This window comes from Phyllostomus discolor, chromosome 10 (genome assembly GCF_004126475.2).
Source record: "Phyllostomus discolor isolate MPI-MPIP mPhyDis1 chromosome 10, mPhyDis1.pri.v3, whole genome shotgun sequence".
Classification (NCBI taxonomy): Eukaryota; Metazoa; Chordata; class Mammalia; order Chiroptera; family Phyllostomidae; genus Phyllostomus; species Phyllostomus discolor.
In genome coordinates, this window is record NC_040912.2 from 91,591,587 (window position 1) to 91,604,761 (window position 13,175).

A 13,175-nucleotide genomic window follows, 5' to 3' on the forward strand; every position below is an offset into this window, starting at 1 on the left:
AGTGTCCTCACTTAGCACTGCTTCAAAGTCAGAGACCAGAGCAGGATGCATATTTTCCAGGGAGAGGAACATGGGTGATCCTATGTGTGCTGGGGGGAACGGCAGAGAAATGTGGGATGTGGTGCATTGGAGTCCCCACCCCTGGGATCCACGTTAAATCTCCCGGCAAACTTGCTCTCAGTGTAGATTTCTCCTTGCTTCTGGTTTCCTATCTCTGCTGACTGAATTTGGGCTGCAATCTGCTGTAAAGTCTGAGCTTTGCAAATTCACACATCGTACAGGTTTGCTGCTCAGGGGATATTGTACAGATACATGATTCCTTTCACCACTTAACAGACACTATAAATAAACTTGAAGCTTTCTGGGGCAGAGCTGGGTGAGCTGGCAGAATTGGCTCTGAGGGCAGCTGGTGGGCAGGGAGCACTAGGAAGGGTCAGAAGCAGGGCTCTGACTGCCATGCATTGTGGCCAAAGCTGAGTTGCAAAATTCCTGGATTCTTCTTCTCAGTTTACAAGAAAGGGTTTTCTACTCCCTAGCTTTAAGGCATGAAGACATAAGTCTTCTTTCCAAAGGAGCGTCTGTCTTTCTGACAGTGTTTCAAGTGTGTATTTGACGGCTCCTATCAGAGGAGCCTGCCCTTCCCAACTCGCATTTTCAGCCTGTCCCAGGCAAAGTCCCCTCCACTCCTAGTTTTTCTAAAGGCTCTCCCCACTGCGAAACGTGCGTAGGCAGTGAGGAGACAAAGTATTTACAATGAAATACCATGCTCCTGTGACACTGAGCATTGATGAATAAGGAAAGGGTAACCTTTTTCACAATGTAGGCTGAACATCAAGGTCAGAGGGAAGCAACAAGCAGAGGGAGTTTTGATCAATTTATTTATTTAACAACGTGTTGTGAAGAACTCTGTGTTCAGCAATGTGCTTGTCCCAGATAATAAGGGAATACAAGACTGGACACTGCCCTGGAGGGTCCATTGTTACGAAGCTTCCAACTGACCAGGGCAGAGTAGAGAGAGCAGATGCAGAACTCCCGACTGAGATCTGTGCTCCATGGGAACCCCTGAGGACACTGGCAGAGCCAATAGTGAGGGGACCTCAGCACAGCTGTACTGTGGGTGGTGACGGTGTTGGGAGGAGAGGCTTTGGAGAAAATAATGAAATTTGAGTTTTAACAAACTGTCTGATTGTAGCGGTGAAGAGAGACTGAGGATGAGAGGACCAGTTAGGGGCTGTGACAGGGAAACCAGTCCCAGGGGCCTGGATCAGCCTGAAGGTGGGAGCAGGGACACTTCTGCATGTTTTGGAGATCGAGTCCGTGGGACAGATGAGCAAAACTGAGGAGTGATGCACAGTAGGCGACTCCATGACTCCACAGGAGCCCTGGGCTGAAGGCTGAGGCCATTCACTGAAGGGGAGTGGGGGGGAATGGGATCATCCCTGTGACCTGAACTCTTTCTCAGTCACACAGAAAGGGATGCAGGAGACCAAACATTGGTGACATCAAGCTTGCTCAGTAGAGCAACTTTCTCCACCAGATTCTAGATTGGCAGATAATTTCCACCTGTGGCGTCTATTTCTTATTTTTGCCGCTATGACTTCAAAAGCTGTTTTACTCATGTGGTTAGTGAAATCAACTCTTTGTGTTAAGTAATCTATAGATAGAGATGCTTATAGAATCCTTTCTTGATAAACATAAATTTGTTGAATTACAGTTTTACAAAGGGACTCATTCTTTCTTTCTTTTTTTTATTATTATTCTAGTTTTATTTTATTTTTTTAATATATTTTATTGATTATGCTATTACAGTTGTCCCATTTCCCCCTTCACTCCCCTCCACCCTGTGCCCCCTCTCCCATCCACCTTCCCTCCCTTTAGTCCATGTCCATATGTCATACTTATGAGTTCTTTAGCTTCTACATTTCCCGTACTATTCTTGCCCTCCCCCTATCTATTTTCAACCTACATTCTATGCTACTTATTCTCTATACCTTTTCCCCCTCTCTCCTCCTCCCACCCCTACTGCTAGCCCCCCCTTGTGCCCTCTATTTCTGTGGTTCTGTTCCTATTCTAGTTGTTTACTTAGTTTCTTTTGGTTTCACTTTAGGTGTGGTTGTTAATAATTGTGAGTTTGCTGTCCTTTTACTATACGTGTCTTTTCTTTATCTTCTTTTCTTAGATAAGTCCCTTTAGCATTTCATAAAGTAAGGGCTTGGTGATGATAAACTCCTTTAATTTGACCTTATCTGAAAAGCATTTTATCTTCTCTTCCATTCTAAATGAGAGCTTTGCTGGATAGAGCAATCTGGGATGTAGGTCCTTGTCCTTCATGACTTGGAATATTTCTTTCCAGCCCCCCCCTTTTTTTTTTTAAAGATTTTATTTATTTATTTTTAGGGAGGGAAGGAAGGGGGGGGGAGAGAGAGAGAGAGAGAGAGAGAGACACACACACACACACATCAATGTGCAGTTGCTGGGGGTTATGGCCTGCAACCCAGGAATGTACCCTGGCTGGGAATCGAACCTGGGACACTTTGGTTCCCAGCCCGTGCTCAATCCACTGAGCTACGCCAGCCAGGGCTTTTTCCAGCCCCTTCTTGCCTGTAAGGTCTCTTTTGAGAAATCAGCTGACAGTCTGATGGGAACTCCTTTGTAGGTGACTGTCCCCTTATCTCTTGCTGCTTCTAGGATTCTCTCCTTCATTTTTACCTTGGCTAATGTAATGATGATGTGCCTTGGTGTGTTTCTTCTTGGGTCCAACTTCTTTGGGGCTCTCTGAGCTTCTTGGATTTCTTGGAAGACTGTTCCCTTTGCCAGTTTGGGGAAGTTCTCCTTTATTATTTGTTCAAATAACTTTTCCACTTGTTGGTCTTCCCCTTCTGGTACCCCTATAATTCGGATGTTGGAACGTTTAAAGGTGTCCTCGATGGTCTTAAGCTTTTCTTCGATTTTTTGAATTCTTATTTCATCATGCTCTCCTGCTTGGCTGATTCTATCTTCCTTCTGGTCCACTGTGTTGTTTTGAGACTCAGATTCCTTCCTTTCACAATTGGCTCTTCTCCGTGTGTCTTCCTGCATCCCTTTTATGGTAATCTGCATTTTTTCATGTAATTTGGATCCAAAATCCACCAGTTCCGTGAGCTTCCTGATCACCAGTGTTTTGAACTGTGCATCTGATAGATTGGCTATTTCTTGGTCACTCAAAAGGATGAGTCCTGGGGGTCTGATCTGTTCTGCTGGACACATGTCTTACGTCTTTCCCTGTCTCTCCTATTAATTTACTTATTTATTTATTTTTTCTCTGGTCTGGTCGCTCTTGTTACGGTGGGGGGCGGAGCCTTAGGTGTTCACCGGTGCTGGGCGCCCCAGTCGCTAGCTTGTGACGTTATATGTGGGGGCAGGGGCAGGAGCAGGGACAGGAGGGATCAATGGCGACCCTTCCGTTCTCCTGGAGTCAGACACTTCCCTGGGCTTCTGGGCCATGAGCTCTGCCCTGGTCCCCAGTCGCTGCCCCACTGATTCCCCTAGCTGCTGCTTGTGTACTCAGGGATCACCGCTGCACCGCTGCGCTCTTGCGTCCCGGATTGCTGTCGCGCCGATTTTGTGCCAAATTTCCCCCGACCTCCGCGCACCTGCGACCCGCGCCAGCCCCGTGCCCGCTTGCTCGGCTCGTAGTCCCCTACCAGTCTGGATGTACGGGTCTACTTCAACTTCTAGGCTGTCCGACTTCCATTTAGATAAATCCTCTGACAGTTCTGATATTATGACTGCAAATCATTGTTGTAAATTATTGTGGTTCTGTTCTTGGTTGTGCGAGGAGGTACGGTGCGTCCACCTATTCCTCCATCTTGCCGGAAGTCTCAGGGACTCATTCTTTCTTATGCTTGGTCCACTGAAGAACAAAGACCTGTCTGAATAAAGATCTCTGAGAACTCAGAGAAGTGAAATGCCAGAAAGGACAAATGACACAGATTCAACAGGCAAGAGAGCATCATTTGGAGTATTCAGATATTCAGGTAGAAGTTCTTTGACCAGCCACAATGTGAGCATGTTGCTGAATGACTAGCTCTCTCCTTTTCTTGGGAATCAACTGTTGCCACTGCACCTCCATCTCCCCGCGCACCACCATCTCCCGGCTGGGAGGGTGGTCTGCACACTGCTGTCCCACCCCCTAAATTGTTTGCTTGCTGTTAGTATAACAAAATTTTCCTCTTCTTTCATATGTGTGCAAAAGGGGAAACCCTTTACCTCAGGAAAGATCACCAATACTTCCTCTAAGAGCACAGCGATGAATTTCACTTTTTGCTAAAGCTCAGAATGACTTTGGAGCTTGGCTTGTCTACCCCTTAGAAGGTCTCTCCTTGTTCTTAACCCCTCTGCCCATCAACAACCACATTCTTCTTGGATTCACTCATAAGGTGCCCAGAGAAATTACATGTAACCAAGGTTTCTGAGACCTGTGTAGATTTCCTATTTACAAATAAGATCCCTTTAAGATATGGATAACATTAGTTCAAATCTATCCCCTCTTTTCTGGGGACACCTACCTGAGGAACTTCTAGGATTGCCCAAAGCACATTTCCATGTTCAACCAGCATGTCCTGGTGGTCACACGCCCAAAGGGAACTTCGGTGGTCTTCCCAGAGAATGAACCAAGGGACCACAGTGCAGGTCAGGTCCAGTTACCACTGGCCAAAATGGAGAGAGGATGGTTTCATTCTTTTTTTGTGAAAATAAACAAAATAGTTAGAAATGATTTCACATCCTGAAAGATACCAACTGCTTTGCCTTTGGCAGAAGGGGATAATTTATGAAGTGTCTCTCCCTCTTGGGTTGTAGGATAAGCCCTTCCTGCTTCCAGATGGAAAGCCATCAGCTTGGTACAGTAATGCCTGGTGCTGCCTGGGGGACCCCTCCCTGTGACTTCCAAAATCTCAGTGATGAAGAGGCTAAAGCCTACAGAAAGTTCCATACATGCTGTTACTGTGGGACCAGAGACAGAACTGAGTTGCAGGTCTGCATGACCTGGACACAACGGACAGAGGACAGTGGCACATGACTGAGAGCCCAGAGGGAAGCACCAGGGGACAGGAGCTCAGAAAGTTCTTCTAAGAGTAGCAAGGACTTGGGGCTGTCCATGCTGTGGAAGTGTTCCTTGAGCCAAGGTTCACCAACTCTCCAAAGGGTGAGGGGAGAAATATTTTGTGAGGGTATCTTGGACACCAGGGACTTGGTGCAAACTGGGGAGTAAAGAAAATGGACACTTTGTTCCAATCACACCGGTGTCAAACAGGTGAGTCCTGCTGGTGTCTTGGATGAGATGGAAACGTTTCCATAGGAAGGTCAGCTAGGAAGAGAATTCTCACATGGACTATCCAGCTGTGCTGAATCCTCTGTCCTACACATGGCACCACAGGTGGTCCTGCTGTGTTCTCTGCATCACAGGGAAGGGGCCAGGGAATGTTCTTCATCAGCCTGAATGGTGATCGGTCGCCATCAGGGTCTGCCCCTGCAATCTGAAGCAGATGCTCCCACAGTGAGGGACTGGTGCCAAAGGGCGATTCAATTTCTCATCTGACAGGTTCAAAAGATTTGAATAAACCTATAGCACACATTGAATTTTCCTCCCCGAGTTTACAACGTTCTTCATAGATTTTGGGAATTCTTTAGGAAATACAATATTATTTGGGCAGATGTCTTATAGCTCAGTTCCCCCACAGTTCTAAAGAAAATCATTTGGGAAGGGTTGGCAGGTGGCAGGGGAGGGAGAGGGTTGCCCCGAGGAAAGAGGAGGAAGAGGTGGAATATGATGGAGACTTGCTGGAGCAGGGCTGGACCACCAGATTTACCCCAAGTCCTCCCGGGAGCGGTGTCACAGCTTGTGGGGGTCCGGTGGGGACAGCATCAAAGGGAGGAAGTGAAAACTGACAACACTGGGAGAAGAGGAAGCTGAAATGAAACAAATCCCTGGCAGAATCGAATTGGGAGAGAAAAGGAAGAGAAGAAGGTCGATCATGCGATCCCCCTAGAGTCCCCAGGACATACATCCTGTCCAGATACCTCCTGGGGCATTGGGGCTCCTTAGAGCACTGAGACAGAAAATGTAATTTCCTCAGTCCTCTTGTTTGCTTTGTCTGTGTACCTCATTTCAGTCAATGAAGGGACACTGTTTACCTCTTCTTTCTCATTTTTTTTCTTTTTTTTTTCCCTCCCTGATGGAAAGCAGTAATGTTGGATTCTCAGCAGGGAGGGGAAACCTATATAGATGTTTCAGCCATTACCTCCCTGTGACTTAGGAGTCAGACCATTAAAAATAAAATTCCTCACCTGATGATATGCTTATTGATTTTAGAGAGGGCAGATGTTAGGGAGAGAGAGAGAGAAAGAGAGAAAGCATCCATCTGTTGCCTCCCCTATGTGCCCGCTGGGGACCAAACCCAAAATCTTCTGGCGTACAGGACAATGCTCCAACCCATGAAGCCACCGGGCAAATCCAGAGGTTTGTTTATTTTTCTTCTGTCATTGGAGAGAACCAGGTGCTCTGGGGTCAGCATTGTGGGGAAGCTGACGTTCTGCTGGATGTTGCCAGTGGACGCTGGTCAGTGCGGTCTTCCCTCTTTGTTGGGCCTTTCAGCGTTTATGGTTGAAACTTTATACATAGCATTCAACTACATACTGTCAATTGTAAAAAAACCTTGCAAAATTGCAAATTTTAAATCAGTTATTCTTTCATATTATTAAACTGTCTTTCTTCTATGGGCAACTGTTTGATGCCTTCATGCAAGATCTTTCACATTCAGTATGCTGTAAAAGTGTTTTGTTTTTTTTTAAATATATTTTATTGATTATGCTATTACAGTTGTCCTGTTTTCCCGCCTTCACTCCCCTACACCCTGTACACCCTCTCCCACCCATATCCCCCCCTTTAGTTCATGTCCATGTGTCATACTTATTTCTTTAGCTTCTACATTTCCCTTACTATTCTTACCCTCCCCCTATCTATTTTCAACTTACATTCTATGCTACTTATTCTCTGTACCTTTTCCCCCTCTCTCCTTCTCCCACTCCCCTGTTGCTAACCCTCCATGATCTCCATTTCTGTGGTTCTGCTCCTGTTCTAGTTGCTTGCTTAGTTTCTTTTGGTTTTGCTTTAGGTGTGGTTGTTAATAATTGTGAGTTTGCTGACCTTTTACTATACATGTTTTTTCTTTATCTTCTTTTCTTAGATAAGTCCCTTTAACATTTCATAAAATAAGGGCTTGGTGGTGATGAACTCCTTTAACTTGACCTTATCTGAGAAGCACTTTATCTGCCCTTCCATTCTAAATGAGAGCTTTGCTGGATAGAGCAATCTGGGATGCAAGTCCTTGCCTTTCGTGACTTGGAATGCTTCTTTCCAGCCCCTTCTTGCCTGTAAGGTCTCTTTTGAGAAATCAGCTGACAGTCTGATGGGAACTCCTTTGTAGGTGACTGTCCCCTTATCTCTTGCTGCTTCTAGGATTCTCTCCTTCATTTTTACCTTGGCTAATGTAATTATGATGTGCCTTGGTGTGTTTCTTCTTGGGTCCAACTTCTTTGGGGCTCTCTGTGCTTCCTGGATTTCTTGGAAGTTTATTCCCTTTGCAAGATTGGGGAAGTTCTCCTTTATTATTTGTTCAAATAAGTTTTCCACTTGTTGCTCTTCCTCTTTTCCTTCTGGTACCCCTATAATTCGGATGTTGGAACGTTTAAAGATGTCCTGGAAGCTCCTAAGCTTCTTCTCGTTTTTTTGAATTCTCATTTCTTCATGTTTTCCTGCTTGGTTGTTTTTTGCTTCCTTCTGGTCCACTCTATTGTTTTGAGACCCAGTTTCCTTCCCATCACTATTAGCTCTCCGTGCACCTTCCTTCATCTCTTTTATGGTAACATGCATTTTTTCATCTAATTTGTGCCCCCAAATCAACCAATTCTGTGAGCTTCCTGATCACCAGTGTTTTGAACTGTGCATCTGGTAGATTGGCTATTTCTTGGTCGCTCAAAAGGATAGGTCCTGGGGGGCTGATCTGTTCTTCTGTTGGAGACATATCTCTTCCTGTCCTTCCTTCCCCCCGCCCCCCGCCCCCTGTCTGGCTGCTCTTGTTATGGTGAGGGGCGGAGCCTTAGGTGTTTACCTGGGCTGGGCACCCCAATCGCTAGATTGTGATGCTGTATGTGGGGACAGGTGCGGGGGAGGGAGGGAACAATGGCAGTAGTTCCGTTCTCCTGGGATCACAGTCCCTTCTCTGGGATCCTGGGTTGTGCGCTCTGCCCTCGTTCACAATCGCTGCGTCACTGGGTCCGCCAGCCATTGCTTGCGTACTCAGAGTCCACCGCTGCGATCTTGCGTGCCCCGGATGGCTTACGCACCGAGTTCACAACGGGTTTGCGCCGAGTTCTCCCCAATCACCTCGAACTGCTGCCGGCCTGCACCCGCCCAGCTCCACCCCTCCTACCAGTCTGGATGAACGGGTCTACTTCAACTTCTTGGCTGTCTGACTTCCATTCAGATAAATCCTCTATCAGTTCTGGGTGTTATTCTACCAAGAAATTGTTGTTATTCTAATCTTGGTTGTGCGTGGAGATACGGTGCGTCCACCTATGCCTCCATCTTGCCAGAAGTCCCTAGTCTTTTCTTAACATTATCCTACAAAGCTTTCCATGACCAAAGAAATGATTTATTTTACCATCTCCTGATTTAAAAGTGTTTTTTAAAGATTTTATTTATTTATTTTTAGAGAGAGGGGAAGGGAGGGAGAAAGAGAGGGAGAGAAACATGAATGTGTGGCTGCTTCTCACATGCTCCAACTGTGGACCTGGCCAGAAACCCAGGCACGTGCCCTGACTGGGAACTGAACCAGTGACCCTTTGCTTCTCAGGCCAGCACTCAAGGGCTGGTTGAGGTTATATTTTATGTAACTGTAAAAGGTACGACAACAATAGTGCATAAATGGGGAAGGAGGAAGCAATGGTAGAATGTTGCAGAGATCTCACAGGACTTGTGCTGTGATGGACTATTCACTGGAGGTAGAATGTAGGTTAAAGGTGCATACTGTCAATCACGGAGCAACCACTGGGAAAAATCACATGAGGGGCAGCTCATAAAGCAGTAGATGAAATAAAGTGAAATTTAAAAATTTACCAAAAAGGCTGAAAGAGGAAAACAAAGGACAGATGGGACAACAGGAACAAGTAGCAAAATGATGAATTGAAACTGAACCATATCAATAGTTGTGTTAGATGGAAATCATCAAATGCTCCAGTTATAAGATAGTCAGTCTCAGTTTAAGGCAAGACCAGACTGTACACTGTGTAAGGAAACCCCTGGGGGCTCCTCCCTACATCCCAGCAGCTGTATCGCTGTCCCTGGGGGGCCTCTGGGCTCATCCCTCCCCAACCAAAGGGCAAGAATCACATGTTTTGTTGCTCCCCCTGGACACTTTTCTTTTCTTTCTCATTTGTTTACCACTGACCATCTCCCACCTCAGCAAAGGGACAACAGTAGCCTTTTCCTGTTTGTTCCTTTGAAAGGATATTGGAAACTGGACAAGAGCAGAATCTGGATTTCCCATCAGGGCCCCCGAGGGCATCTGTGCAGGACCCTGGAAGCAGAGTGATGGTAGCAGCAGAGGAAGTGTGAGTTTCGGCCTTGGCATTGGGTTCCCGTTTGTGTTTGCTGTGGCACCAGGTGGGGCATGTGGGCCTCTGGCTTCACTGGGTGCTCCGGTGTTGCTGATTATTTCCCCTTTAACCTGTCTCCTCAGTGATGTGAGGCCATCGGTGACCTGGGACTCCCTGTCTGTAAAGCACCGAGCAGAGGACACCATAGGGACCCAGCAGGATCCGGGGTGAGCTTGAGTTTGTGTTTCAGGGTGAAGACCCCAAGGACAGAGCAAGTGTGGGTGCAGAGATGAGCAGGCTAACCTGGCTCATTTTACCTGGGCCTGGAGCTGACCCTCCCGGATCTGCATGGCACAGAGGGACAGATGCTTTGCCCACCATGGCGTCACCAGTGCTCAGACCACCAAGGCCTGTCTGCCCTTTATTATGAGATCAGAATAAAAATCTCCAACCCTCTTAATTTTTTTGGCTTTACCCCTGAGTGGAAAAGCACACTCCCACCCTATGAGTGTGCCAGCCAGTGAGAAAAGTCCTCTGGAGAAGCAGACTTTCTACAGAGTCTCTGTGGCTCCCAGGGACTTGAGTCTGTAGTTCAAGTTTCCTTGGGCTTCAGCAACCTCTGCATTCAGGTTTCTAAGGGTATGATGGTGACACAGACTCCCCTGGGGAGATGTCCCCTGCAGTGACAGAGGGACAGTTTCTTCAGGGTGTTTTCTTCCTGTGGGCACACACCCTAGTGGGTGTGTGTGTCTTTCTGAACTTGGGTGTGAGTGTGGTTTTGCAGGTGGGGGCAGGGACGACAGAGCAGCGCCTTTGTTCAATTTGAGTGTCAGGCGGATGAACTGACACCTACAAATACTAATGTCGGACAACACAAGGTGAATGTCCAGTGCATTTATTCATTCAATTCATGGTCAACTGAAACAAATGGGAATGGGCTGAGGGTTTATGTGGGGCCTAACCTTGGTCTGGTGGGGAGATGGGGGCAGATTCAATAACATGTGACAGCAGCTTGAGGTCAGTGGGAACCAGGCAAAGCAACAACAGTTACTTGGCTGAAGTATGAAAGGAGCCCAGAGAGGCCAGGTCACAGGGCCAGGGTTTGCAGGGAGGCGGTCAATGGGCTCTGGTAGCATCTTGTCATTGGTAGATTACTGCCAGGTGAGGGACATGGGCAAAGCCTGCAGATTCTGGAGGGACAGACACCAGAGATGAGTATGACTGTCAGCTGGCGGGACTAGGTCCTGTTTACAGCCTGTCACTCAGGACCAACTTGGGCCTCAGGCTGGTGTCTGGTGAGCAGCAGCCAGACCTTGACCAGGGCACCCAGCAGCAGGGCTCGGATCATCTTCTCTGCCACCCTGCGCCCCTGCTCCTCCTCATCCTCACTAGCCAGTTTCTGCACCAGGCTGTACACTTTGTTGGTGAAGTAGTTGGGGGGGGGTTGTCCCCCACCAGGTACTCCAGCAGCTTCTGCACCTGGGCTTCCTGCTCTGTGCCCACCGCCCAGTTGTTGAAGGCGCACACTCCGCCCCTGCACTTGGCCACTAACTTCCGCAGTGCACGGTTGTGCGTGTTTTGCACAAACTCCTGCAAGGAGCCCCCCTCCAGGTTCTCCTTGTGCATGAAAAGCATGATGGTGCGTGCCATCACGCTGTCCCCGAACAGGTCCTTGAGTTCGCTCAAGGCCTGCTGGTCCTGCTCTGTGAAGCAGCCCAACTGAGTCACCAGGATCACTGCGTGGGGCCCTGGTGCCGACAGCAGGTAGCAGCGCGTCCGCTCCTGGAATCCTGGATCTGTCTTGGGGACTTGGGAGCTGAAAAGGTCTGGGGTGTCCATGATTTCCATGTGCCACCGACCCCGCCTGCAGCTCACCACCTCGCAGGTTCTGGTCGCTGAGGTGGCTGCCAGCCTGGAGAGGAAGACCTCTGGCCCAGGATGCTGTTCCCAGTGGCACTCTTCCCCGCCCCGGTCCTCCCTGCCAGGATGAGCCTCAGCTTGCGCTCCTGCCAGTCCCGCGTGCTGTCTTCGGAACCTGGAGGACAGGTGGTCTGTGAGCTTCCAAACCCTAAAGCAACTAGGTATCCTGGTTACCTGGACCCCCACCCCCAACACCCAGAGCCCTTGTAACAAAGGAGAACAACAGGGTTTCAGCTCTGCTTTCCAAACAAACCCATACTGTGGTCATCGGTCAGAGCTGACCCTGCCCCAGGGGACCTTCACCATCCACCCCTGTCCACTCAGCTTCACCACCAGCACCTGTAGATGCTCACCACCTGGTGGGTATTCCTCTAGAGGGCGTCCCTCTCTAGTCCCAGTCACGGCCTCCCCTGCATTATCGCCGGTCGTCTCCATGGTGCAGAGCTGTCCCTGCTGGGCAGCATCAGTGGCCTCTGCCACATTCTCCTAGGGTCCAGCCCAGGGAAGAGGGCAGGAGGGGGCAGTGGGTCTGGGTGTGAAAAGCTGTGTGGAGTCCCAGATACCTCGGGCTTGCCTCACAGCCATGCCACGGGCCAGCTGTGCCACCTTGGAAGTTGCTTCATGTTAGTGTTGAAACTTTGTGCAAAATTGGGAATAATAGTGTGGTGTTGTTTCCTCCTGGTGGTGTTGGGGGTTAGATGATATCACTTCTTTCCTTCCTGCTCCTCTCCCTCTCTCCCTCCTCTCCCCTCTCCCCATCCCTCTCTCTTAACCCTGCTGCCTACTAATAAGACACCTGTCTGCCTCTCCACCCTGGGTCTCTAACCCTGTACCTGGTACGTGACCCCCTCCAGTGCAGGAGCCAATGCCCTCTCCACCATCCTCTGTGGGGTCAGGGTGGGTTTAATGTTATCATTTGACACTTTGGCATCGGGGTGTGTATGTGGTGCAGGTCATTGGAAGAAGATAGTACCTCCCAGCTGGGCAGGGGCAGGGACGCAGCTACAATAAATGTCTCAGGACTCTTACTATGTTGGCCCTGACACCTAAGGGTGCCCTTAGGGCTTGTCTGTTCAGTCCTGAGGTTTCCCATTTCCATCATCACCCAGAGCTTCAAGACACCTGAAGTCAAGTTCCCAGTGAGAGACGGGCTCTTACCGCAGGCATTTTCCCCATCTTGTGCCAGCTTCCGTATTTCCATGCTTAGCTGGAAGAGTCCCAAACACAGTTGGTTCATTAAAATGGTACAACTACCTCCGAGAGCTGCTGACAGCACAGTGACACAGTCGTGGTCCCCGCCCCCCCGCCACCCCCCCCCCGAACATGGGACCTGAGGGAGCAACACTGGAAGGGCTGGGCAGCGGGGCTGACGCTGGGAGAGGTTTGCTGAGCTCGGTCTGTCTGTTCAGGGCCGACAAGGGCGAAAGGCCGAGGGGAGGTTGTGACAGTGACTCAGGTCAGTGACCAGGCTTCAGATGCTAATTTCTCCCAGGTAGCTCTGTGTTGGGGACCAAAGTTGTGGATGCTACATTTTCCCAGGAGTCTTTGGGAAACTGGGAGACCAGACGAGAGGCTCAGTGACTGCGGGAACCACTTAGTGGGGTTGGCTGGGAGACACA

At 48.8% G+C, this 13,175-nt stretch overlaps 1 protein-coding gene across 1 annotated transcript; it reads right to left on the bottom strand.

Moving 5' to 3' along the window:
- Positions 1–10,515: 10,515 nt before the first annotated feature.
- LOC114507469 (GTPase IMAP family member 1-like) lies at positions 10,516–12,772 on the bottom strand. The gene is given in 4 exon segments (XM_028525269.2): positions 10,516–11,065; positions 11,068–11,561; positions 11,564–11,671; positions 12,715–12,772. Coding segments are annotated over 4 exon segments (816 nt in total). The 5' UTR covers positions 12,758–12,772; the 3' UTR covers positions 10,516–10,894.
- Positions 12,773–13,175: the final 403 nt, after the last annotated feature.